The 25,746-nt window shown below is 41.9% G+C and overlaps 4 protein-coding genes across 9 annotated transcripts; 1 reads left to right on the top strand and 3 right to left on the bottom strand.

Annotated features, from left to right (window-relative positions):
• Window positions 1-70: 70 nt before the first annotated feature.
• Window positions 71-3,035, bottom strand: tmed8 (transmembrane p24 trafficking protein 8). 2 transcript variants are annotated; one of them, XM_079369960.1, is made up of 6 exons: window positions 2,842-3,035; window positions 2,404-2,544; window positions 2,202-2,295; window positions 2,008-2,101; window positions 1,518-1,811; window positions 71-1,318 (listed from the first exon to the last, which is right to left on the bottom strand). In XM_079369960.1, the coding sequence occupies exons 2-6, from the start codon at window positions 2,511-2,513 to the stop codon at window positions 1,101-1,103; spliced, it is 810 nt and encodes a 269-aa protein (XP_079226086.1). In that variant the 5' UTR covers window positions 2,514-2,544; window positions 2,842-3,035; the 3' UTR covers window positions 71-1,100. The 2 variants fall into 2 exon arrangements, with proteins under 2 accessions (XP_079226086.1, XP_079226085.1); XM_079369959.1 differs by having other exon boundaries at window positions 2,404-2,515; window positions 2,842-3,034.
• A 151-nt stretch (window positions 3,036-3,186) lies between these two features.
• On the bottom strand, window positions 3,187-5,361 carry noxred1 (NADP-dependent oxidoreductase domain containing 1). Of its 2 annotated transcripts, none has more exons than XM_079370027.1 (6): window positions 5,107-5,361; window positions 4,691-4,839; window positions 4,169-4,349; window positions 3,931-4,085; window positions 3,568-3,766; window positions 3,187-3,414 (listed from the first exon to the last, which is right to left on the bottom strand). In XM_079370027.1, exons 1-6 carry the CDS (start codon window positions 5,262-5,264, stop codon window positions 3,288-3,290), a joined length of 969 nt encoding a protein of 322 aa, XP_079226153.1. In that variant the 5' UTR covers window positions 5,265-5,361; the 3' UTR covers window positions 3,187-3,287. The 2 variants fall into 2 exon arrangements, with proteins under 2 accessions (XP_079226153.1, XP_079226152.1); XM_079370026.1 differs by having other exon boundaries at window positions 4,691-4,842; window positions 5,107-5,357.
• Window positions 5,362-5,788: 427 nt separating this feature from the next.
• atg2b (autophagy related 2B) lies at window positions 5,789-19,944 on the bottom strand. Of its 2 annotated transcripts, none has more exons than XM_079370025.1 (43): window positions 19,854-19,944; window positions 18,837-19,248; window positions 18,578-18,740; window positions 18,307-18,459; window positions 18,093-18,195; window positions 17,789-17,951; window positions 17,515-17,694; window positions 17,291-17,387; window positions 17,020-17,184; window positions 16,746-16,897; window positions 16,400-16,511; window positions 15,863-16,106; window positions 15,579-15,741; window positions 15,344-15,436; window positions 15,065-15,253; window positions 14,596-14,869; window positions 14,403-14,511; window positions 14,124-14,325; window positions 13,109-13,251; window positions 12,838-12,995; window positions 12,556-12,731; window positions 12,299-12,449; window positions 11,919-12,121; window positions 11,095-11,175; window positions 10,867-10,973; window positions 10,684-10,776; window positions 10,532-10,602; window positions 10,368-10,444; window positions 10,115-10,285; window positions 9,901-10,033; window positions 9,603-9,802; window positions 9,261-9,487; window positions 9,055-9,172; window positions 8,768-8,959; window positions 8,583-8,684; window positions 8,408-8,486; window positions 8,117-8,327; window positions 7,958-8,027; window positions 7,792-7,874; window positions 7,512-7,633; window positions 7,260-7,414; window positions 7,019-7,168; window positions 5,789-6,928 (listed from the first exon to the last, which is right to left on the bottom strand). In XM_079370025.1, the coding sequence occupies exons 2-43, from the start codon at window positions 18,996-18,998 to the stop codon at window positions 6,698-6,700; spliced, it is 6,228 nt and encodes a 2,075-aa protein (XP_079226151.1). In that variant the 5' UTR covers window positions 18,999-19,248; window positions 19,854-19,944; the 3' UTR covers window positions 5,789-6,697. The 2 variants fall into 2 exon arrangements, with proteins under 2 accessions (XP_079226151.1, XP_079226150.1); XM_079370024.1 differs by having other exon boundaries at window positions 19,789-19,909.
• A 102-nt stretch (window positions 19,945-20,046) lies between these two features.
• gskip (gsk3b interacting protein) lies at window positions 20,047-25,163 on the top strand. 3 transcript variants are annotated; one of them, XM_079370029.1, is made up of 3 exons: window positions 20,047-20,236; window positions 22,473-22,718; window positions 22,846-25,163. In XM_079370029.1, the coding sequence occupies exons 2-3, from the start codon at window positions 22,476-22,478 to the stop codon at window positions 23,002-23,004; spliced, it is 402 nt and encodes a 133-aa protein (XP_079226155.1). In that variant the 5' UTR covers window positions 20,047-20,236; window positions 22,473-22,475; the 3' UTR covers window positions 23,005-25,163. The 3 variants fall into 3 exon arrangements, with proteins under 3 accessions (XP_079226155.1, XP_079226154.1, XP_079226156.1); XM_079370028.1 differs by lacking the exon at window positions 20,047-20,236 and adding an exon at window positions 22,327-22,348; XM_079370030.1 differs by lacking the exon at window positions 20,047-20,236 and adding an exon at window positions 22,376-22,399.
• The last annotated feature ends 583 nt before the right edge of the window (window positions 25,164-25,746 follow it).

Raw genomic sequence — 25,746 nt, 5'->3', positions numbered from 1 at the left:
ATTCAAAGAATAAAATTGCAATAAAAAATTACCCTACACAGAATTGATTCAAAATCATCCACAACAAAACTAGACAATATTCTCTTTATTGTGGAATATAAGGAATCTCGTCATGACTTACAGTGAGGGTACAGTACATTAAACGTGGGCAAATTAAACAAGGTCGGTTACATTGTATACGGATAGAGCAGCCAAATCTGTGACATCTTTGGGAACATGCGCACAGGTGAATGCGGTAGAGGCATCAATATTAGAAAGAGAAAGTAACAAGGCTGTTGAACACATGTATGCCCAAAACATCAAGGAAACTCAGAAAGAAACACAATGATCTCAATTTACATAGACTTGTGCACAGAGAACATATTTAGATGAAATATTGCAACCGCTCCCTACCCGTGAAACTGCAATTTAGAGTGGGAGCTGGGCAAATGTAAATATTGAATCTATTACACAATAAGAGTGTTTTGTGATAAGGGATGAGTGTCATAAAAAAGCACACTTTGGAAAACTGTTATCAGTACATTCAACTTACATAATTTAGTAACACAGCACAAAGACAGAAGACAGCTCTGTGCACAGAAACACTCATATTCTTCATTATCACATGGTTTGTTTCAACACGGATAAAAAACAAAAAAACAACTTACACTACAAAGCAGAAGGATAGAAACAGGTGACAACAAAACAACATAGACAACAAGAGAATCTCAATTTCTGCAGAGCACTGCTGATTAAGCACCTGGCGAGGTGAAAAATATCCTGTGCAGGTATTCCCTGATCACTGCTACCATAGAAATGTTGGGACCGAAGACAATATGATCAAATAGCACAGTGCATTCACAGGAATATGGCACCAATGCAAGGCTTCTTCAAATAACTATCAGCAAGACAGTCAAGCAAATGTTGTCTCCAAAACTATCTGACTATTTATGGAAATAAACTCAAGCTGATTATGATAAAAAATAGATATGCCTATATTTAACGGTATATATTATAACTTCTTCTTTTTCCATGTTGGGAATCAAAAATAGTTTATTGTTCTACAGAACAGTATACTTCTCTAAATTAAAGTGTACATTTATAAACAATAATTTGGCATCTTAGGCACTGTAATATACTCTGTAGTAAAGAGTTTTGTTTCGCCATAGTGAGTAGGAGTTATCAAACTTCAGGAGGTACGTGCCTTCACCTGGAAAGTCGTGGCTCCCCCCATGGACGGACAAGTGGCTGTCCTGGCGGTAAACAGGTAAGATTTCCCCCAGACTTGAGTTTGACCGATTTTTAGAGCCCTTCTCGATGTCTCCGTTGCTGACAGGCCCTGAAACAGAAACCACATAAAGCACAAAGTCAACACACTGGCTCGGATCCCAGCTGGAGGAAAACGCATTAAAACAGGATTATGGTGTGTTTTGCAGAGAGACCAATATGTTTTATGGAAAAAGTGGCGATGATTGAGAAATCCAGTAAAAAATAAAAAAAATAAAAGCCAAAGTGTGAAATGGGAGTGCAACACTCACCTTCAAGCTCCTCCTCTTCTTCTTCATCATCACTCGACTCGCTGATGTGTACAGTGATAGAGCGGCTTGTGACAGGAGTCCAGTCAAAATATATGCCAAAGCCAATGTCATAGCCGTCTGTAGCAAACTCCCAGCACACTTTTTTGGCCTCGGGCACAGTGGGCACGTGAACGGTCATGATGTCGCCTCGGTAAACTGTTACCACGCTGTCCTCCTCTGTGCGAAGCTTTGCCTTCAGCTCTTTCAAAGCAGCAGATGTCCATGTTGAGGGGGGATTCAGGGGCGGCATCTGGGCTGTCATCAGGAGGAACAAGTGGCATGAAGAATTTTGTATCGTGCATAGATCAACCTTATAAAACTGTTAAATTCATGTGTTTGCATCCTGTAATATACTGTGACCACACTTGTAACAAATTTATGAATCCACTAGATCCTAACCATTGAAAAAACACAAGCAGCGCTCATGACGGCACAATCAGCAGGCCCTCACCTTTCATCTCAGCAGAGAGCTGACAGCTCCCAGAGCTGTTGCTCTCCTCGCCGTCTTCCCCTGGGGCCACCTCAGCAGGGACCTCTTCATTAGCCTCAAAATGCACAGACATCAAACTAAATAACAGCTGATAAATCAGATCATATTGCACTTCTCTTTTATCGCAACCACTGAGAGCTTTCCAGACTAACTACCTCCTTATATGGTCCTGAATCCTCCTTAGTTTCCTCCATATCCGCCTGGATTTTGGATTGGACACAGCTCTGTGAAAGGTCTGTATTCTGGAGCCTGAAGAGAAAAAACATGTTTCACCATAACAAATATCAGGATGCAGGAAGTATCAAGAGTTATTGTTCATTAAAAAGACTTAAAGTTGCAACAGGCAACCTTACTTACCTGTCCTGCGGGCGGTCGTCGCACTGGTTGGATGTTATTCCAGGAAAAGATGAGAAGGACAGCGATGACAGCCGTGACTGGAGCTCTGATGTAGCCTCTAATCTCTCCATGGCTGTAAAGACGAGGCAAACACCTCTCAGTCTGTGTGAGTGGAAAAGATGAAGCCCCGCCCCTCTCAAACACAGGGAGGATAGTACTGAACCTCGACATGCATACGAACTAACTTCACATCCTGTTCAACATTAAAGGGCCACGTGAACGACACACATTCCTGAAACAATTTTTATAGTCGAAATGCATATGTGAATTGAATGGTAACAATTTAATAAACTGACATTTGCCTGTAGCTGCCTGGCTAGAAGGTTAGCATCTTTAAGGCTAACGCTACCTTAAAGTGAAGGCGAGGCGGAGGGTGGACAGATTCAAAACTAATCTTACCACGATGTAACGCCGGAAATCTGAGAGTTTGATCAGATTTCACTGTAGTCCAAAGCAGACCATCGGAAACAACCTCTCCATGTCACAATCATCAGACAGATCTCTCCACTGTGCTGTTTCTTTTGGGGGAAAAAATAGTCCCGTATTTTGACACTTCCGTGTTTTCTCGAGTGTTGCCGAAAATCGCCGATTATGAAGTACCGAGATCCTCTGTGCGTATGTGTGTCTGTGTGCGCGCGCGTGCGTTACGTTTTGTGTTGATGAACATTTTGAATAGATTTTAGTTGTTCTTTATATTTCATATTATGTAAATATAAAAAAAAAAATAATAATTTATGCTTTTTATTTATAAAGCATTTGCAATGGAGATGTTGACAATTTCTGCTTTTTGTAATACAGAATTACAAACAAAATATCTTGAAAGATACTCTCACAGAGGGTGTTGTCTAATCTTGCATCAGTAACATGTAAGCTGCAGAGATGCATTGTCTTGTGGGTTTGTTGCTTGATATGAAGCTCTGCAGTGGGGTGTCTTTGGTCTGGGCATCAGTGAGAGAAATCCAGGGGAAGGGCCTTGTTAGAAAAAAAAGGGGACAAAATGCATTTATTTTAACGTAAGTTTCTATTCGTTTCATCATTTATCATTACACTAAGTATAACCTGCCCTTGAATTAACATTATTTAAATGGAAAGGACTGAGGTAAACATGACGTGTTCTTCACTTACTCCTCTGATGGAAGAGAAGATGCACATGATACGCTGATGAAATTCTGGGCATTTAAATCCACAGTGTGAGTCCCTTTCTCTTGAAGGATTCTGCTGATCAGACAGAGAGCATCACTAGATCCCAGTCTGGCCACAGTGCAGATATTTAGCAGGCTGTACAACACTGCACACACCCAGTTTAAACCCAGAGAAATGCCACCTGAATAAAGAGGAATAGAACTGAATTTAAGTATACAAAATCAAAGCATGGGTAATACATCATATTTGAAATGTGTCCCTGTTCATCTTATAAGATATTATGTAAAGTGCTAAAATCAAATTCAAGATTTTTTTTGTAGTATGCAATAATGAAACATGGCATACCACTTGCTGTAAGTGGACAGGAAGACCTAATCAACAAAGGATCAGTTAAGGCTGTTTTTAAATGAGTGCGGGACCGCCATACTTCAGCAGCATCACCAGACACAAAGTCATACTGGGGTCTGAGAATAAAGTCGTGTCCAAGAAGCTGTGCCAATCTGAAACAAAAGAGGAACAGTGGAATTTAGAGACTGATAATCAACTACCATGGATTCAAACCTTGTGAGTTGGGTGGTTCTACCTCGTGACAGGGACAGCTGAAGTGAAGTTGTACACAAGGCAGTGCTTTGATAGGTAAGAGCGGAGATCAGCACAAACTTTAGGTAGGTGAGAGGGCAGACAGCAAAGGAATAATATGTCTGCCTCTGCTGCCAGTCTGCTGTTGTTGAAGAAAAATTCAACCCCAGCCTGACTAAATTCCACTGAAATTAAAGAAACAGTAAACATAGAACCTTTAAAATCCATTTCTTCATGAAATACCCAGTATGGGTGAAAGTACAATTTAGTTTAATCATAAATATATCAACATAAACTCTCAAAAATGTTTACACGGTTAAACGGCTATAAAATTACAATTAACTTGAATTTAGTTCAGTCCCTACATTTTTTTAATACTTAATGTTATGTCCTGGTAGGGGAACCTTGATGAGCAATCCCAACCTATAATATTTACTATAGTAGTGTTACTGATGTGTAGTTAGTGGCTACTTTTGTGACTATTGGCTAACTTGGTGTTTTAAGTATCTTTGGCTGTATAGCCTACCTGTAGATTCTGGTCTTCTTGTGGAGATCTTGATGTTCGAAGGTTTGATGCTGGACTTTTCAAGGAGGGACCTGAGCAACTGTTTCCCAAGGTGACCCATCCCCAGAATCCCAACACAGGGGTCTCTGTCTTCTTTAAATGCCGGTGAGCTTCTGTTTGCAGAGTGAATTTTGATCATACATCTAAATGTGCATCAACAATAGTTTGTTAATTGATCGTTTATGTATTAGGACCAACCCCTTGAGATGTAACCTAATTCTTGTTTTTAAAGGGGTTCCTAAATCAAAACAAAAGGTATACAACTTAAAGGATAAGGAAAATACATTGAGAGGATGAGTCAGTAGGCTACTATAAATAATAGAGTTGCTCCCAGTTATAGAGAAAATTAAAATAGACCAAAAAGAGGGCAACATTACCTCAGCGATTGTACGAGTTTACACAGGAAAACTGCGTGCGCGCACCCGCAAAATGTCAGGCCAGCGGCGCGTGTACGTAGATATATAAACTTTTTCTCTTCCTCGGTCAGTCCAGTCTCAAAAGAAAAACTGTTCAAACCAGCTGTTATGTCCGCCATAGTCCCCCTACACGTTCAAACTGTGAACCAACGAGCTTTGTCTGAAATGTTAAAAATCGGCCTCGTTCACCTGTTTCTATGACAACATGACAACTTCCGACATGACGGTCTCTTTGCGAAATATTCAAGGAAAAATAAGTTTGTACTTCTGTTAATGTGTTTTTCTTCTTTTTTGTTGTTGTTAAATCCAACCTCGACTCTTACAGAAAATGTTTTTTGTATTAGATCTAAAAATATGGATGCTATAGAAAATAAAGGGGAATTCTGGCTATAACCAGAACATGAGTTCTGTTGGCATAGTTTGAATACAGGCTTTGTCTCCTTTACTTTTTTTTTTTTTTTTTTTTTTTACAAATTGTGCAAGTTGTTTGAAGTGATAAGCTTTGACTTTATCAACTTTCCAAAGACACTTATAGAATCAACAAAGAAGTATTTAAGCTGTTTTAGAAGCAAACAATGACACAATGGATTTCCCCACATTTGTACATTTAAGCTATTTAAGTAGACACCTCTTCAAGCCACACTTATCTCTCATGGATTTTATTTCCCTTTCATGCTTTTTAATACAAATTCATCACTTTTACTTTACACCTATGTACAAGAAAGATGATCCTGGCCACACAAACAACAAATGGTCAAACCAAACTTCTGCAACACCTTCAAGCCAGTTATCAATATTCAAAACATAAAATTAAAAAGTATTTTAAGACTGTACTTCTAGATTTTAAGTCGACATTTTTATGTCAACAACGTGACGTGAGCAGCAAACTGACATAATTAAAGATTTGAAACAGTTTTGAAGTTTACAAGCTACTTTACACATTAGCAGCCTTTGAAAAGTGCCGATTGCAGAACTTTACAGCAAAAACACATTTTATACTTGTTCTCATATTTGCATGAAATGTTACACATTAGTTGTTTTTACATTAATAACAAAGTCCACATATAGTGCAGTTTGTAGAAATGATGGGTTATTATAACTACAATATCAAGTTTTTGTTAACACCAATTAGGATAAAGAATGCAACAACACACAATCTGTAAACATTGCTGTTTAAGAATGGAGCTATTGTTTGTGCCTCATAAGAGCAGTCTATTCCCTCATTGTTCGGATTTAAATCTGTAATGACATTGTTTATCCCACAGCTCAACATTTTCCACATCATGACAAAATGTGCCTCATATTTTCATCACTCTTCACACATCCTTTTGAGCAGCCGTACAGTGGGTAATTGCTGATAACCATGAAGGCACTGTGAGGGAACTGACACAAGCTGAATCACAGTTGCTCAATTTTGCCACAAGATGAACAGTGTTTTATTTACACCAGGGCTTTAGTGCACCTCGGAGATGTCTTCATGAAGGAAAATTCCAACGTTACTTGTTGTGGCTCCTGAACAGTCAAGGTTTGAGGAACCACGTGGCAACAAGAATCACTCCTCACCCTGCCTCCATTTTTGAGACTCCTCCTGTCGTGCATCAGGGTGAATCTGGTTCCTCATCCCACCCAGGACATTGGAGGTGGCCTCAGTGGCCATTATGAGAGGTTTGACCACTGCTGGTGGGAGCTGGCGGAGAACTCCACCCACTGCCCCCGTCATCCCACGCTGCTCGTGCTCCCGAGTGGCTGTGTCATAGATGGTCAATGCCGTGTCTGTGATCCCCTGTAGGAAAAACATCCTCATTTAACAGTCTCTCTCTTTTGTTGTCATAAACTGAAATTGCTTTATGGAGGTTTTTCTTTTTTTTTTTACCTCTTTTACCACAGTATAGGCTTTGGCTACACCTTCCCTCAGGTCCACAGGCTGATGAGCCAGTCTGTAATGGGAGAACCGTTTTATCCTCTTCATATCCCTCTCATCGGGAACAGGAGACACCATGTCGTACGCCGTCTCTGCTGCCGCCTGATAAATACCAAGACACCAACGGATAGGTTTTATGCCTGCTTTGATAGAAATTTAGGACTTTTTGGTAACAACTGAAAAATGAACGTACCTGAATTGTCCGCACCATCCGGTTGGTGAGCTCCAGAGCAGCCATAGCAGTAGAAGTTCCAAAAGAGGCAGTGCCGCGCTGAAATCCTCGGACTATTCGACCATCCTTCCTATACTGCTCAATGGGTAGCCACACCAAGTCTCTGAATCCCTGAACTGAACAGAAAGTCGAAAAACGTTTATAAGTTAAGTTACCACTTATGAAACTAAATCAGGCAAACAATGACATTTAAGTAACACAACAAGGACTCACCTAGTTGTACCAAAGAGTGGATTGGTCCAACTCCACCCAATAACCCTGGAAGCTGGTTCTTCTTTATGTCATTTAGCCACTCATTTATTGCATATGCAAACAGTTTATCCACACCTAATAATCTAAAACAACAGAGGAGAAGTGTAAGTTTCTTAGGGATTAAACTGTTAGGGATGTGTTATTATGGTATGAAAAATACATGTTCTCTAATATTGGCTCCATTTAACATAACAAACCAACAGATCGGCAGAACTGTCTCATAATAGAGATTACTACCCACCCTTGTCTATAGCAAAGGCGCCGCAGTTTCAGCTCTGAACAATTCAGCTGGGTCAAGCCAATGATGATCCCTGCAAAGGTCCCCTGAAACAGAGCAGTCCAAACATGATCATAAAGTACACAAAAAAAGAATTTGGGATTAATACATAGGTGGACTGAATATGCACCTGCTCCATTGAAACGTGTTTTCCATGGTAATCCAAGCGAATGGGAACCTCAGAGGTAAATCGAAACTCCCTGTAGAGGAAACAAAAGAACAGACTTGTAGTTTTTAAAGTATTCCTTCAAATGAATTTCACTGTATTTTTAGTTAATTTTCCACGGACCTGAAGAAGATTGGTTGATCTATAAAGGGAGCAGCAGAGGTGTCGATGTCGTTCCCTTCCTCCCTGCTTGGCATCGAGAATCCATTGTGGCTCAGGCGTCTCTGAGCGGGCACTGAGATGATCGGGGCTGGGTCCTGGTTGCTGCCGGCGTGCTTGGAGAAGCTGCAGGAGATCTCTGGAGCGGACGCTTTCTTTGTGGAAACACAGACAGCTGTGGAGGAAAATATAATCAGAAGCTCGTAACTGAAAGTGGGGGTTATGCTACTGTCACTTATGGATAATGAAAGTTACCCTCTTGAGCCGGCGGTGAAAAAAACTCAACTTCAGTAGCAAGACTAGTAAAGAAGTCCTTCAAGAAGAAAAGTGCATCCTACAGAAAAACAAATCACAGTTAAATAATGTTAAAGTGTTTGTCCACCGGTTTCTTTCATACCCTGGAAACATCTACTGTATCAGAGTTGCTTACCTGATCGATATTTAGGCGAAGAGGCATCAAAGAAACACGCAAACAGCACTCCTGAGGAGCCTGGCCTGACTCAGGACACATGTGCAGCGCCTTAACTGTCAACTAAATCCAAAAGCACACAGCTTGTGAGATATTGCATCAGGCCAAGACTTCACAGCATGACACCAGTGTGTTTTCTTCCTCACCATGTTAGAGTGAGCTTTTCGGGGCATTTCCTTGCTTGAATACAAGTAGAGGAACTTGTTCATCTGTGAGGTAGCCAGTCTGTCACGAATCTCCAAGTCCTGTACAACGAACACCTGCCGGGAAACGGGATGATCCATCGCCGGCCCAGAAGCCACTTGGGTCTGCGGGTATACCTCATGCTGAAATCTCAACTGAGGAGAAGACGAGAGTAAAGCAGTATTTTGTTAGAGAAAGGCCCCAATGTTTGGACGTCACCTGTAGGAGTGTGTCAGTATGGACCTTTTACCTTGCTGAGCTGTATCTCCATCAGGACGTCCGGGTTCCTCCCTTTGCCTCCCCCTGTGCGTCCTGTTGTCTTGACCTGCCTCACTGGAGTTTGAGAGGGAGAGCTGTGCGGCGTCGTCCTGCAAAACAGAAAATATCACATTTACAAAAGCTGTTCCTCTATTTGCACCAAAAAGTGTTTTCACTGTTACAAAGTCAATGACTTACCCGTGGCTTCGAGCTGGTGACGCTGTGAAAGTAGTCCCAAAGTCTTTCCCCCCATAGAGGTGCCAAATGATAGAGATCTCTTTGATGAGATATCGCACCTCTGGGATCGGAAAGTTCACGGCTCCACGACTGGAGTCACTCCCATACAGAGGCTGACTGAAGTGATTGTCTTTGATTTCCACAGCTTCTGAAGTCAGCTTCTTCACCACTGGCTCCTGATCAACATCCTGAAACACATTTCAGTTACAGTGAGCTTACATCTATCTTCAGCTTTTTTTAAATATATATATATATATACTGTATATACATAGCTAGCAAAAATTATTAGGAGACCATCCTGACCTCTCCCCTTGAACCCGGTGTCTCAAGGATACAAAAGTCATCCGTCTCCTGGGCTAGGGTAGGCACAGGAGTGATGAGAGGAGAGTGCAGCATGGGGTAGGTGGGGCTTGAATCTTGGGTGACATTCCCACTCTCATCTGGGAACAAGAACAGGTCAGAGCGAGGCGGGTCTTGGTCATGATTCCGCTCCTCATGCGCACCTACAGACAGGCGGAAAATGTTGAAATCTAGTTAGGGAAAGTTATCTTATCATTTATTGAGTTAAAAGGTCTGTCAATACCAAAATATAAGTCTCCACCATTCTGTTGTAGCCCTGGAGCGTGCTGCCCGTCAATTTCCTCCATAGCTTCACTCATCAGATCCTGCAACATCTGCTGTTCCGTCTCAGCAAGAAGCAAGGTCTGAGATGTGGGCCTGCTTGGAAACTCCACCTGTTCAAACAAACAAACCCAATTTAAGCATGCATGACCTGTGTTTTAATACTTCTGGCTCATGTTAGTGTCCCTGCTGACCTTCGTTTTCTGCGTAGTGCCGCTGTGCTTGGTCTCTGGCTCCGAAGGCGGCAGTAGGTCTCCATAGCTGGCGACGTACTGGATAAGATTCATGAGGGCGGCGCAGGAGTCCGAACACGTTCTGATGTGAATAACGTCACTGGAGCATCTCAGCTCAAATCTGGGCTCTGACTATAACCAAAGAGACGGTACGAAATCAGTTTCAAATCCGGTTTAAATCACTGATTTTAATATAAGGACAGGTACTGCTTACCAATTTTCCATCCGCTCCAGGTTTGACAGCTGTAATCCTCAATTCCAGTGTTCCCATGTCGACCACTTGGACATAGTCTGTTACAAAAAAAAGTAAAACTGCTTAAAGCTACAGGTAAACATTATGAGCAGTTTCCTTCATAACCATTACTGAAGTCAACCTACCGCGCGCTAGATTGACGGAGACGGCGTTACTCTTGTCTGAGAGGAACAGAGCTGCTTCATCCAAGATGATCCTGCACACAAAAAAATCACGCTTAGCAAAGACCACTTTAACATCTCTAAATAAAGTAAAGAAACCATCTGCCGCTTCATACCTGAGTGTTGATGAAGAGAGGTCTAATGAGACACTGCTGGAGATGCTGAAAGTCTCAACGACCAGCAGCGATCTGAGTGGCAGGTAAAGGGGTCTGCTCAAGAGAAAGAGACATGCCACAGTTGAATACACACAAACAAATAAAGGATTCTTGGGTTAAAGGGAGGTCTGAAGTGGACTCTACCTGTAGTCCAGGGAGCAGCTCCACAGGTGTAAATGAAGAGTGGTGACGGACGTGGGAGGGGCGTAACCCAATACAGGCTCATCCGAAACATTCAGAAAGTCAACAATCTGTTGCATATAGATTACAATTATATGATTTTATCACGTTATATTTCCCTGTGAACATTGATGTGAAGACAAATGACTCAAAGAGATTCTATAAGAGAGACAGGTAAGCGGTTGCTCGTACCTGGTCATACCAGCCCAGGCTGGGAGGGACCACTCTGTGCTGGAGTGTGGCTCCTCTCACTCCAACAGCAACCAGAAACTCCTGCACGAAAAGAAACACATCGAGCTGCCTGATAAACTCTGGACACAACATCTGTGATATACAGGACATGCTTGGCCTTATGCTGTTAAAAACAGATGTATATTCTGGTGCATGTCAGTTGACCAGTGACTGCTTTCTCATGGGTATAAGAACGCATGAGACTCAGAATTTGGGTTGTAGATTAAATCACTCAAATATAAAGGCCTTCCATTTGAAAACAGCCATCTGGTCTCATAATGGTCTGTTGAGGTTTGAAGTCAATGAAAAACAGCGAGCTGTGCTCTACAAGAGAAATATGCATCTAAGCAGTTTGACACTGAACCAACCTTTTTTTTTTTTTTTTTTTTTTAAACACCACACCAGTCATGTACTCATCAATAATAATGTCTCTGCTTCTCAACCCACTGCCTGGGCTACTGGCTCATCCTGCATTTTTAACAAGATCCTTTTAGTCTGTTATTTCTTTTGTAACCAATGTGTCCATTTTGTATACAAAACTATCACTATGCAATTTTCTGCCAAAGGATGAAATGTAGCTTTTGTGATAATTCAGGCACATTTACATAGATGCATGTTGCTGTATGTTGAATCATTTGCACTGTATGAATTCAATAAAAATAGAATGAGAGTCCTGGTCAGAGTCACTCCGAGGGGTCACAGGGTTAATCTACTTTAAGAAAACTGCTCTGTGGGGAGAATGATCATACCTCATGTTTACCTGTCAGTGATTTCATTTACTCTACCTTGACATTGCGTTCTGCGTTCTGTGATGAGATTTTGACAGCGACAGACACCATGCTGCGGGCCTCCAGACCGATGCTCTCAGAGGGTGTCGAGGATCTCTCAGGACACGTCTCTGATTGGTAGATAGTTGGCTCTAACCAGTGTGGATGTGTCCTGTACGGTAACTTCATTTCTGATGCGGATGTGACTCCATCCAGAAGTCCTGAACAGAATAATAGAGCAAGACTTCAGTAAAGAAGGTATGTGGGCAGGAGTGTCACTACGGCAGGCAGGTAAAAATCATGTAGTCACACAATAGTATTGAATACGTTTTAAGGACACATTACCAGATATCACGTAAAAACAACTTAAATTAAGTGAATAAGTGCAGCCAGCTTACCTTGATGATACATGCAGACATTACTAGTGTGGAAGCAGATGTAGTGTTGATCTTTATAGCCTTCGTACTGCGTCACACTGAAGAGAACAGCATTCTTCACCTCCAGCCAGAACTCGCCATGTTTGTTTTTCAGAACAGTTTTATCCTCCTTCTAAGAAAAAAAAAAAACAGAAATTAATTCTAACATCATTAAACCAGTGTCCATGCTGAGAACTTGGCAGAGAGTGTGTGATATTAAAAACAGGATGTAAGTTCACCTTTGCATTAGTTTGGAGAGCCACAAGGCCATGATTGACACTGAGGACGACAGAGAACAAGCTCTGAGAGGTCTTACATTGGGCTTTGGGTTTTTTCTTCTTGCGAGACCTGGGGCCGAGGTCAGACACAGGACAGTAATAGTGCATGGTCTCCTCCTCAGAGCCACTGGTCTCATCTGAAAGCACAGCATTAAGCATGTTATTGAGTTTTTAAGTGACTGCTCTACAAACATTCGCACTAATAAGAGTCCGGCATATGGGAAGCGTTTTCAGCAGCCTCACCCTCGGGACCAGTGGAGCGGAACTGGCTGAAGCTGTCTTTAGAGTAAGTGTTGATCAGCTGACTGGCAACAGAGAGTCCGACTCCATAGGGCATGCTTTCCACCGTCTCGACTGGAGAAGGAGCAGTGGGCTCCCACAGCAGCAGGTCATTGTTTATCCTTGAAATGCAGAACATACATTTGATGTAAGGAACAAAAGAGGCTTGAAATGAAAGGCACCTGGTTAAAGTCTACCTGAACAGTAGTACGTTACATGCAAAAGAATTCCATACCTGTTGTGTAGTTTTTCATAGAAAGACTTGTTGGGAAGAACTAACTGCACATTGGGGAAACACAACTCAAGAATTAAGCGAGAGTTGTTCATGGTTTTTTCCTGAAACTCGGTCATCTCTGCGACATCGCCAGGAATAACCATCTAGAATCAAAAACACGCACAAGAAAGAAGACTGTCATAACAGACGCTCATCACCATCTGCGCTGCCGGGTTAGGGATGCAAAGCAGCGCTCGTGGAGCTTATTTGCATATTGATGCATCCGTCGCACATCGTAACACATCAGCCGGAGAAAACACCTCTTCTGAATGCAAATCTGTGCACCTGCACATATTCATCTGTCAGTTGAAAAATCAATTCGACAATTAAGCAAATAAAGATAAAACATCTATAAGACATCTATTGAATTAAACCATAAAAAGACCTTACTATATCATCAGACATTAAGGAAACACACTATGTTGAAGTGATGGCTTCTCTGTCAACAGTGCAGCAGACAGCATGTCCTAATTCTGGTGCTGAATGGTTTTTAGTTTTGACCAGAGAAGGCAGGTGATTGTACCGCTCCCCCCCACGCTTCCATTTTGCAGCCCGCCCCTTTGATTGCCAGTGGTGGAAGCGTGCGAGCGACCTGGTTCAGATCTGACTGATTCTAGCTGACCGACTGTAAAAAGCCCTCGATATGCTCCACGATCAGTAACGAGGGAAAAATAGGATCAATGTGTGAGATGAAGAAATAAAGGAGCACAAAATGAAGCTTAATGACAACATGCGAGCACGTCGGCTCTAGGGAGGAAGGGGAGACCGCACTCTTCAGTGATTTGAATTAGAATGCAGATTTTAGATGCTTGGTGTCAGAGTTGCATACTGGTCCTTTAAAGAGTTTTTGGCTCCAGTGGATAAAACATTTTTTGTTTTATAAAATATATGTGGCAATTCAGCACCAAGATACGTTCTTAAACATAAACATAGCATTTTCCTGATGTGAAAAATTTTGATTGATGCGTTTCCTTACCTCTTCATTCTCATACATAACCCTTCGTGATGAAAAGGGTGATGGTTCCGGTTTCCCAAAGTCACACACATCCTTCAGTGAATGAGCGGCTCCTTCCTCCTCCTCCTCTTCCAGAGAATGGTCCTCGGCCCCCTCGTCATCTTCAGCCGTCACCCGCTCAAGAATCGAGTGGACTGCGGTGGGGTTCATCTTCAGCACGACCCTGCTCAGAGAGTTGAAATATCACTGAGAGATGATGCTAAAGTCGAGATCACTTGGAGTTCGGTTTGTTGAGCTTACCTCGGCCAATCAAATTTGACACTTTCAGATGTTGTCATTTCTCCATCCATGGTGTGTGATACTCTGAGGAAACGGGCAGCTTGCTGATCGGGCTCCTCCTGAAACTTACCTGTGCGAGGCAACAACAACAAAAAAATTAGGGCAATGATTAAAATGATGCAAGGAAAGTTTTTCCCCCCTTTAGTTAACATACCAATTAGCTCCCTGAAGGTCAGCTCCATCTTGGTTTGGTCCGGTGAGCTGCCACCCATGAACTCTGTTTTCATTTCCAGGTCCTCCAGCTCCAGGATGAGAACTTCCTTCTGCAAAGACTTCTTGAACCAGGGCCCTCTCTCCTGATCCGAGCGCAGGTCAGGGATGGGGAAGCGGACTGCGAGGCCGAGCATCGGGGCGCTGACAGTCAGCAATATGTGACAGTTGGTTGGAGTATGGCTGTCATCAAGAAAGACCTCTGTAAAGGCCTTATGCTGTGAAACAAGTTTTAAAAAAACTCATATTTAGAGAACATACACACATTTATTGTTGCTTTTTTTTTTTTTTTTTAGGTATGAGACGGTGGCAATGTATATAAGTCTGATAGTAATTTCTTTGGCAGCATTTTAAATCAGTATTTAATATTTTATATGAGACTGAAATTTCTTAAAATCTTAGGATTCCTTTACCAAGCTGACATGTTTATTATATGATGTGTACAGATGGGAAGCCATCAACTCTGTCGTTGCCAGCTTCTGAGGTTGCAGTAAAGAGTTCAGTCGATCCACGATGCTAATGTCGAGCTCAGAGCGCACGGGGCCCAGCTCCACCTGGATCTCAGCTTTCCTGGGGATGGTGCTGAGGCGAACCTGGCCTCCCTGTACAGAGAACCAACAGGTAGAGTTATAAGTATGAGATTGAAGGTGTAAGAGTTACTGCTGTGGATGAAGATTAGACCTATACATTACCTGAGGCCCTCTACGCTCGGCCTGTTTGTAGAGCAGGTGAAGGCAGGTGGTGAGCGGTACATCAGCATTGGATGGGGTGTCAAATGTCAGGAGCTGAAGTGCGACAGAGGAGCTAATGAGACACACTCCTAATGTTGTGCCAGTAGCAATGTAGAGGCTACAGAATTTGTATGTGGTTTTAAATAGTACAGAAGTGCAGTGCACAATGTGCTCAGCTCAGGCTTAAAATGCTGACCTCAGTGTACTGAATGCCTCTTTGGGAGCCACCGAAGACAGTCTCTGAGGGGAACAGACACTCCAGAAACTCCATCTGGTTAAGGGAGACGTCAGTGCTGAAAGTCCGCAGGCTGGATCCCTGACAGTGCTCGTAGTTTATCTTCAGGCCCTGGCCAACAAACCTGTTAATATGAGCCCAGATCAGACACATTAAAAAGTTAAATCGCAAATTACACAGATACAACGATCCATAAGACCAATTGTAACCGTGCTAAATAGGAATTTAAGACAAACAAAATTAACCTGAGATGGTCATGGGGGCAGGCCTGGTTAAACACGGCCCGGGACTTAATAAAAGCAGCAGGTTCCAGGCCGCCTGGGCCCACCATGCTGAAGAAGTGTGCAGCCATCGGGCCGAGTGGACTGGGAGCCGCGTCTGGTGGTGGCAGCGGGTCGATGTGGAGGACTGAGACAGCCAGACTGCTGAGAGTCAGCTTGAGCACCAGCTCTGGCCTCGACTCATCACCGTGAGTTTTAGATGGATGGGCTGAAACACAACACAAACGCAGATCAGCACTGAGATACACTTTTGTGTTACTGTGGTGTGCAAGGTGTGAACAAGAACTGTGTGTTTTCATGGAGCAATGCGGTTGACACCAGTCAACCGCACTGATTATAATTTCTCAGACTACAAACACAGATCTTATCAAGGAGTTATACTGATGCTGTCCCTTCTTTTCTAATGAAAGCCACACAATCGTTTCCCTCTCTGAATTAAGTGGAAACAGAGGGACGGGCATTTACAGTCAAATGTGTGGGTTTATATATTGTGATGCTTACAATTCTGTCTCAGTAATTTTTGAGGGAGTTGTGAATCCCTCGCTGGGAAGGGAGTTTCATTAGTCTGCTTCTCTCTTTGTCGAGGTACATCCATGTAATCATCCCACAGAGCCTGCAAACATAGATTTGAAGTGAGATAGTTAGAAAAGCCGACACAAAAACCCAAAAATCCTTCTTAAAAAAAACATTTATTTAGCTCACGTTTTGTACAAGGATCCATTTGATTGCACATTTCTGAGGATGGCATGGTCTTATAGAGTAAATGGACGATTCCCGATTTAACATTCCCCCCACATTACATTTTCCATGTGTCTTAATGCCAAAAACCAAACGGGTGGGAACTTACTGTTGCATTTCCAGAAGGAGATTCTCCCGGGGAGGCAGAGTAGTTGCTGTTAAGTGACAAATCCAAGTCAACGGTGGGTGGTTCACCCAGAGGAGGCAGAGATGACAAGCTATGAGACATGTCCATATCCGCCATGGAGAAGAACACGTCGTCTACGCCACCCACAGATGTTCAGAAAAGGAGAAAGCAAGGTTGAATTTTCATCAAGTTGATGCAACTGTCTCGTCTAAATTTTTAAGAAAGGTCAGTTAGTAGATTTTAGTTTTAGTCCAACCTCGACTGGACACAGTTCTGGTGGTCTGGCTCTCGAAGAGGTCAGGGTCTGTTCCTGGAACAGCACTATCCTTCTTCAGACAGCGGTTTAGTTCCATGTGGAGTCGATACTCATCCTCCTGCTGCATGGGTCGGCTCTTTCTATCCTTTGCCCATTCCTGTGCCGCTTTACAAAAAGAAGAAAAGACCATTTGGTCTTTATCCAAATAACAAACGTTTTCCTGACATGTTGTAGATGTTCACCCTCCTCGATCATCAGAGAGGTTGCTTACCTCCACCAGAGAACGCTCCAAACAAGTCCAGGAGAAGATGAACTTGCCGTGGGGACAGCAGAATAATAAGTGTATCAATATGTCCAACAACATCCAGCTGGAAAACAGAGTGTGCAAAACACTGTTTGTAACAGCAATCACCTGTAGTTCATAATGTAATCATCAATAATAATCACAAACGTTTGCTCCTAACAAGTTTCCTATTTAAGAGAGGGTTCATTTACCTTTGCTCCAGGCATAGCTAGGTTGTTCTTCAGAGTGAGGGATAACTCGATTTTACCACCAAGGCTCCCAACCTGTACGGGTTCAAACGGCGTTGTGGAGGACACCGGCTCTGTGAACTGGGGGTGAGGCTCACATATTATTTTGGGATTCCAGCTCGGCGAGAGTTTTGGCTCAGTTTCCTGTAATATAAAAGAGATGTGTTTTTTTATTTTTATTAAAGGCTTTCACCTACATCTTTGTTTGGATACAGTTTTCATGACACGCTTCACCAACCGTTTGAGTGGGGGAGGATTTACAGCCAACACGGGACACGTCTGAAAACTCATCCCAAAACACGGTGATGCCTTCCATCTGCAAGTTTTTATGTGCAAATGTTGTTGGCTGGTGCACATTCACATTTGAACTCTCTTCACCTGTCTCATCGCAGTAAACAATCCTGAAAGCAAAGAGGGAGCAACAAGTAGTTTCACTTTAGTCCATTTTCTTTTGGATCAACTATAGATTACACATTTCAAAAAAAGAGAACATCATGGGTGATGGCAGATATATTAAAACACTTTTGAAAGCAAAAACGTACTTGTTGATTCGAAACTCAAGACCGATTCCGGTTTTCGAATTTTCTGGAATGTGTTCGACACGGAGAACAGTATCCAAAAAAGTCACTTTAACTCTTCTCAGAACTGCAAGACAGAAAGTGCGTTGAAGGACAATAAATCAGACACAATACTCGGCTGGCACACTTCTTTTTAATGTTGGTAAAAAGTAATTCCGGTTCAACAAACGTACTATACCTGTCTCTATAGTTTCTGCAAACTTCTCTAACCCCTCAAAAGGCTGGAAGCTTTCTCCCATATCATCAGTGAGTTTCTGGCTAAGACATTCTTTGGCAAGCTGCATGCTACTGGTCATGAAACTGGACCAATACATTGGCTCAGTACCAGATGCTGAAAGAATAAAAACAGAAATTTACTTGTCAACTGAATTAATTAATTGATTTATTCACACAAAACAACATTTCTCACAGATGATGTCTTAGCTGGATGTGAAAAAGAGTCTCCTTACCCACTCGTGGTCTTGGTCTGAGCACCATCTCCAAACCCTTGACTTCTAAGGCGCAGTTTTCCTGCAGCAGGGCTGCCCATGGGACAGTAAGAGAGATTGTCTGGATGAACCCTGCGATTACCTCAAAAGGGGCATCTGCTGTCTCGAGGAGCTCATTGAGGGACTGAGGAACAAGAAATAAGTATGAAGCTTCTCTTTAGTTTAGGCATATTTTGCACATCACACAAAAACATTAATGTGCTCTATTTTCTTCACGTACCCATTTATCCAATGGCACTTGTGCAAGTGACCCCGTGCCTTGATAAAGATCTAAACTGAGCTGATCCAAGCTTAGCTTTTCCTGCAGAAAGTTGCCAAGGTACCGGTGCAAGAGGTACCTGCATGCCCGCTTCTTGATAGACTCAGAAAATGGCCAAGGCATCTTAACTCAGCAGGTGAGCAGGGCTCAGGTAATGAAAGGGATCTTGATGTTCCTGCAACCAGAACGCTTTAACTCTATTTCAACAACTTCGATGTAGTCACTGGTGTTGTGTCATCCTGTGGGCTTAAAGACACTGACAGTGAGTGTGCTCAAACACCCTTCATATCCAAAAAGTAGGGACACTTCAGAGGATGTGTTGACACTCAGGGATATGTGGGGGAAAGGGTCCGCGTCCGACTCCAGTTTGCTCCTGTAGACAGACAAACATATGGTGCCTACTTTGTAATCTGAGACCACATGAGGCTTTACACAAACATGTTTACAACACAGTCCAAATCAACAAGCTCCATTAATGCTTCAATTCATGAGGGATGAATTCACTAGCCTAGTAATAGCAGATACACTACCGTTGTTGTTGTTATCGTGAGCATACACTTCCAAACGCACTTGCGAAATAACGGTTAGCATGTCAACGACTTGCTAATCAATAGCTACCATTAGCCATGTTTGATAAAACCAATCTGTCATCCTGTTTACTACTGCTGCAAAGACAAAGGCATGACACTCAGCTAACTAGCCGACTAGCACAGTTAGCCTGGAGATTAAACCACTCCTACCAGAAAACCAAACAGCATTAGCATAGCCGGCAAACGTCAGGCTAGCCTTGTAGCTGGGCATGCTTGCTAGTTGGCTAGCTAGGTAACACCTAAACCCAAATAATCCCAAATTATCTGCCCTCACATACAACATGAACACTGACAAACATCACAACACAGATTTACACACTGACCATCTGCTGCTGACACGCGCGAGAGAGAAACACAGCCGACCACATCAGAGCGGCTAATAAGTTACCTTCTGACAGAGTTGTTTACAAACACTTTCATGACTCCGCACTGAGCCGACACACACACACACACACACGCACGCACAAACACACGCACACACAAACACACGCACACACACTCCTGGGTGGGATTAGACGCTGACGTCACAACATGGCGGAACGGTGTAGCCCATGGGACGATTAAGGATTTTTTTTTTTTTGGTTATTTCGAAATAAATCGGTAAACGATCAAAGTCCAAGGCCCCGGGTGTGTTAATGTATCTTTAGGTTTTTTTTAGTGCACATATTTGACCCTGAGCGGTTATTATTTAGCTCACGAGCTCATTTGACGGGTTTTCCGCGTGAGCTCGAAGCTTCCACAAGAAGCCGGAAGAAGAAAAGAAGCGAGGAGGTGAGAGATGTACGCAGTTGTTAGATGATTTTCAATTTGATGACCTTTTTCACTACATGCAATGTGTACAATCATTTGATAAACTGTAACAAAAAAAAAGGAACTGGCGTAGTTAAGTTAACGGAACCATCGCAGGAATTTAATGCAGTTTATTTGTTAACATCCACGTTTACTACACTGGATTAGTTTAACTCTCTGTTTGGATTATTAGAATAATGACATTTGCATGAAACTCACACATTAAAGACATACAAAATGTTATCTGTTGGCTGATCGTGCAGTAATATGACATGTTTTGGTTTTGAAATGTGTCCTGAAGATGTCGCTGTGACGTTGATTTACTAAAATGAAAGACACGTTTTATTAACAGTATTTTATTAATTACTGATTTATACACATTTGATACCAGCAAATTTGTGAATTAAAACAAGTTTAAAGACACTTACTGCACTTCAGTAAACATTTGAGGTACATTTGTATACATGTAAAAATCCCTTATATACATATGTATTTGGAAGCTATCCTTTAAAGGTACTTCACAAGTTTTTTATTTCATTTATACAAATTCATATTGAAACAATAAACGAGTCAACGCTTTAAGAAATAATTAAAATCAGCTTCACCTCGATAAACATTCAAAGTGAACATACACATTATTACAAAAATAATAATCCTCTAATTCAGTCTGTTGTGTTCACATTGAGCCACTGCTCTCTTCCCTGAGGCAGTGAATGTTGAATAAAACCCCCCACTTAATGTAGAATATATATGCATCAGGTCTATGCTTTTTCTTATTTAATTTTAATCATAGTATAGAATATTTCTATACGTTTGTACTCTGTTTTGAGCAACAGTAACAACTGAATTTCAATTTTGGATTAATAAAGTATTTCTGATTCTTATAGTTGTAGTGCTACTTTGACTTACATGCCAAATCGAAATATTCTCTTTAAAGCCTGATAAGCTTTTTAATTCATTTTAGCCATTACAGATCCAGCCTGAAAATGTTAGAAATGCCAAATGTTTATGACGGCCAGTATCAAATTCTAATCTGGTTTATCCGATTTTCTTTTTCTTTTTTTTTTAACTAATCAGATTTTTGTGGTGGTTCAGTCAACTTGTTCTCTTACTCTTTGTGCTGCTTTAGACACAAATACATTTCCCTTCCTTGGAAATGTCTCTTCAACATCCACATCAGCTCACTGTCACAGGGCTGGAGGGGCCAGGTTATGTAAAGGTAGCTGGTTACATGAACAAGGGCTCCTTGCCCGTTGAAGGCATTCATCCAATATAATGATGACACAAACAGACTGTCGCTAAAATGCAGTAAAAGGCTTTTAGTGAAAGGAATGAAACCCAGACATAAATGGGACAAAACAAGAATGAACTTGTTCAACAAATGCACCAGTGAAACAGAGCAGCTGACTCGTCTGATATGAAGGATTACACTGTCTGCACTGCTCATGATTAGTTGGCTTCTTTTTGCATTTTATATTCACGCAGTGGCATACCTACAGGATAGTAATGCTGTAAAACAGGATTGTATTGAGCTGCAGAGCCACAAACTAGAGTTAACATTGCAACATCAATGTGCAAGTGATCTCCTATCCTTTTCTTAAAACTTTTTAAAACTAGAATGTAATGAACTTAGCAGTACTGGGAGCTTGAGACAGCATGAGTCTTTCAGTTTTCTCTCTGATTCTCTGTTAAATATTTCTCATTTTTGAGGAAAAAAAAGCTCTTTTTAGATTTGTTCTTATGTAAAGTCATTTAACTGACTTTAATGAAACAACTAAAGCAGGTCAAACATGGTTGGTTGATTCCTTAAAGTAGATTAACCTTTTTTTTACACTCATGCAGGAAGTCCAAAATTAAAATAGCACGAGACAAGAATCTGTCGAACATCAGCGTGTTCCAAGTTCTCCTTTTTTCTTCACTCAGTGGGAGTTTTAGAGACATACGATCAGCTGTTTAAAAAGATGCTCAATGCTCAACGAATGTCTGTGTGACAAGATTATTATGTTGTAGTTTTATAGGCACCATCTTTCTTTTCTATCATTTCAGTGTAATAAACTCATCAGCAGAGTCCTATGACTTTGGCTTGTTGCCATGGTAATTAGGAGCTGCCTTTTGTAAACTGCTGTTCACGTTTTCCAGGCAGAAGTCAGCAGGTTTTATCAGCATACACTTACATTTGGTGTTCAGCTGAGTCTCTAACTTTGCCGTTGTGTCACAGGGGATGGAGGTCGACTGTCAGCCGGAGGAATCCCTCGTCTCTTCATTTGAGGAGGACTGTGTCGGGCTTGGCGACGTCAAGGACATGAGATTGGAGGCAGAAGCAGTGGTCAATGACGTACTCTTTGCCGTCGCCGAAATGCACGTGTCACAGAGTCTCAACAGTGAGTCGGATGTGGCCTACATAAACGTGGAAACCAGAGAGGGAAACAGGTACTGCCTGGAGCTCACAGAGGCAGGACTACGGGTAAGATACACAATAAACAGATAGTTTATCTCTCACTGTATGCTTTTCTTTTTGTATGCTCTTTGTTTTGTCTATATTATTAAAATACCTCAAATATTATAAGACAATAAATCCCTTTGCCTCACAGGTGGTGGGCTATGCCTTCAATCAGGTGGACGAGGATTTGAGCACACAGTATCATGAGACTGTTTACTCGCTTCTGGACACGCTGAGCCCCGGGTACAGAGAAGCCTTCGGGAACGCTCTGCTCCAGCGGCTGGAGATGCTGAAGCAAAACGGACAATAAAAGGATGAAGTTGTGCATCGAGTGGAAAAGAATGATTAAAGCTTACTCTTTGACATTTACCTGTCTAGCTGCCACTTCAAAGAGGCGGCCGCTGCCCTATCAGTTCTGCTTTCTTCAGATTTTCATACCTTCAAATGATGGTTAGTTTAGTGACTGCTCGGGGGTTGGCTGTGCAGAGTCTGTTGGATAAAGATGTCTTTATTTGTACACAAAGGTAAATTTGTAGTGCAGACAGGAATTCAGCATTCCAGAGATTGATACAGCGAGTATAAAAGCAATTCAAAGGAACGATCAAAAACCACATAGATTATAACCAACAGCATCGATTACATCTGGTCAAGGAGAAGTCCCCCAACAGACTCCTGTTACGAAGCAGAAAATATCCCGCCATGGTCAAAGTGCTTCCGCCAGAACGGAAAAGCTAAAACTCCCCATTTAAAGGATGAAAGCGGCCGTTACAAATAGTGCTCGCCACACGCTGTAAGGAATGGAGATCCATCAGGTTGGATTTAGACTGTCCTATAAGTTTGCTCGTCAACTTGACATTTTGATTGAGAGCTTTTTTATTTTTGAGAGTCAGGTTACCGAACCATGAAACGAGAATAAAACAAGATGGATTTGATGAAAGCTCCGTAGAACAAAATCCTCAGGGTTTTGTCAACATGAAATTGGGAAAGTTTCCTCAGACAAAACAAATGTCGATGCGCCTTTTTGCAGAGTGACGACATTTTTCTCAAAGGTCAGTTTTGAATCCTGAGATATTTATCGGTTTCCACCAATCCAACCAATGCCTGGTTTTTGGATGATTGTGAGCTGATGTTTTAGGAGTACTGTCATCATCTCTTTGTCTTTGAGATGTTGAGCCCCAAGAAAGACTCCTCATATCAGGGGACAAAGTCATTATCAACCAGGCCACGGCTGGACTCATCCTCAGGTAGTAAACTCACAATGACTGAATGGTCAGCAAATTTCAAAATGGTCCAGCTCTCCTGTTTACTTCTGCACGTTTGTGTACAAAATATAAAGCAGTGATGAGAGAACACAGCCCTGAGGTGAGACCAGTGGACGAACAACATGAGTGATAGTGTGCTATTCACTGTCACCCATTGTGTTCTGTTAAGAAAATCCATGATTCACCCCGCCAGATAAAAACTAAAAGCAAAGAGCTCAATCAGCCTTACGGCTAAGATGAGGGGTTGGATTGTGTTGAAGGCCGAAGAAAAGTCAATAAATAGCAATCTGTCTTGTAACCTAGATGCTCAGGCAGACGGTTAATAAGAGTGGTGGTGTCATCTTTAACTCTATGAGCCCTGTAGGCAAACTGCAAAGGAGCGAGTGCCTGCTCAGTTTCCCTCACAAGCGCCGTCTTCACAAGCTTCTCAAACGTTGCAACATCGTGTCGTTGACTTCACTGTGGAAAAGATCTTCCCGCTTCCAAGTGTTAATACCTCTGTGACTGTGATTTCTGCACTTTGTACTTTACCAAATGATGTGAGCAAGAAGCGACCCGTTTTTATAAGCATCCAGTTTCCAACCTTTGCCCTGCCTGTGCTAAAGCTCTGAACGTATTACTGCTCAAATATAAACAACTTGTTTATCGTCAGCTGGTGTAAAAGCTGAAGCTCTAATATTTCAGTGTTACTCAGAAACTGCCTTAATGACTGACTTTTGGTTAGAAAAGTACAAAAAAAAAACCTATTTCCTAATCTTTTGAAAGATTTAAAAAAAAAAAAGTATTTTATGGGGCTGTCATGAAACGTGGATTCATTTGACAAAACAGTTGTATTTTTTTTTTTGAGACTAAGCGGGCTCTGAGTTTGGATCCTGTTCTCTATACTATACAACCCATCTCAAGCTTGTACTTTAGAGATGAGATTCAACTTTGTCATTACACATATATATATTTAAGCCGTTTCTGTTTCTGCAAATGCAAACGACTTATCCTTTGTGGGGTTGAGAAATGTCTCTGGTCTTGTCCTCAAACTTCTAATTTGTTTCGTCAGGCTGCACAGCTTTTGTTGGGCTTTTAGAACTGCTTTAAAATGTTGGTTTATTGTACATGTGACCTGCTTATGATCCACATACTTACAGTCAGTGTGAAGACTTTCTGTTACTCCTTGCTGCTGGCCTTCGCTCAGACCAATAAAGTCTCCAAATGATGTCAGTCTGAATGTTTAACTCCACAAATGTCTGCATGTTGATAAGACTTCACTTTAAATGTCCTCGTCAGGTTTGGGGAAAAAAATAATAATGGAAGGTAAATGTTATTTGAAACCAGGAGAAAGTTGTGGTCTTCTCACTTCATCAGCCACTGACTGCATAATTCATTCACCGTTAACTGTAACTGTGAGTGACAAATGGTGAATCAACATTTTCAAATCAAAGTTGTTTTTTTCTTTCACAAGATTTGCAAATTTTAAGTCATTTATGGGGCGCTGTTAGCTTCGTGGTTCGTGTGCGCACACCTTGTACGGAGGCAATGGTTTCATGATTCAAATGTTCTGGTCGACACCGAGGTCCCCAACTTAACCAGAAAGTGGACTGCTACAAATTGACAAAGTGGAAGATCGCAGCAAAAGTCAAAGGTTTGTTTTAGTAAAGGTGTGCAGGCAGCTACGTCCTGCTAAGCTGCCATGCATATCTGAAAATCAATTTGATGAATTGATGCAAAGTCAAAGCAGCGTCCCTTTGAAGTAAATGAAGGGCTCATCACAGCTACTGCTCTATTGTAGCTCACAACCT

This window comes from Symphodus melops (genome assembly GCF_947650265.1).
Source record: "Symphodus melops genome assembly, chromosome: 19".
Taxonomy (NCBI): Eukaryota; Metazoa; Chordata; class Actinopteri; order Labriformes; family Labridae; genus Symphodus; species Symphodus melops.
The sequence above is the reverse complement of the archived record's forward strand: the minus strand, read 5'-3'. Positions and strand labels throughout refer to the sequence as shown.

What these genes read in the sequence shown, in the direction of transcription:
- tmed8 (XM_079369960.1), bottom strand. Translation starts at nt 2,513, where the DNA reads ATGGAGAGATTAGAGGCTACATCAGAGCTCCAGTCACGGCTGTCATCG. An exon ending in GCTCTCTGCTGAGATGAAAG is followed by an intron (nt 1,812 to 2,007) that starts GTGAGGGCCTGC and finishes TCCTGATGACAG; the next exon opens with CCCAGATGCCGCCCCTGAAT. An exon ending in AGAAGAGGAGGAGCTTGAAG is followed by an intron (nt 1,319 to 1,517) that starts GTGAGTGTTGCA and finishes TTTCTGTTTCAG; the next exon opens with GGCCTGTCAGCAACGGAGAC.
- noxred1 (XM_079370026.1), bottom strand. Translation starts at nt 5,264, where the DNA reads ATGGCGGACATAACAGCTGGTTTGAACAGTTTTTCTTTTGAGACTGGA. An exon ending in AAGAAGACCAGAATCTACAG is followed by an intron (nt 4,350 to 4,690) that starts GTAGGCTATACA and finishes CTTTAATTTCAG; the next exon opens with TGGAATTTAGTCAGGCTGGG. An exon ending in TCTTCTCTTCCATCAGAGGA is followed by an intron (nt 3,415 to 3,567) that starts GTAAGTGAAGAA and finishes TTTTCTAACAAG; the next exon opens with GCCCTTCCCCTGGATTTCTC.
- atg2b (XM_079370025.1), bottom strand. Translation starts at nt 18,998, where the DNA reads ATGCCTTGGCCATTTTCTGAGTCTATCAAGAAGCGGGCATGCAGGTAC. An exon ending in TGTCTGCATGTATCATCAAG is followed by an intron (nt 12,122 to 12,298) that starts GTAAGCTGGCTG and finishes TATTCTGTTCAG; the next exon opens with GACTTCTGGATGGAGTCACA. An exon ending in TTCGCCTAAATATCGATCAG is followed by an intron (nt 8,487 to 8,582) that starts GTAAGCAACTCT and finishes GTTTTTCTGTAG; the next exon opens with GATGCACTTTTCTTCTTGAA.
- gskip (XM_079370028.1), top strand. An exon ending in TCACAGAGGCAGGACTACGG is followed by an intron (nt 22,719 to 22,845) that starts GTAAGATACACA and finishes TTTGCCTCACAG; the next exon opens with GTGGTGGGCTATGCCTTCAA.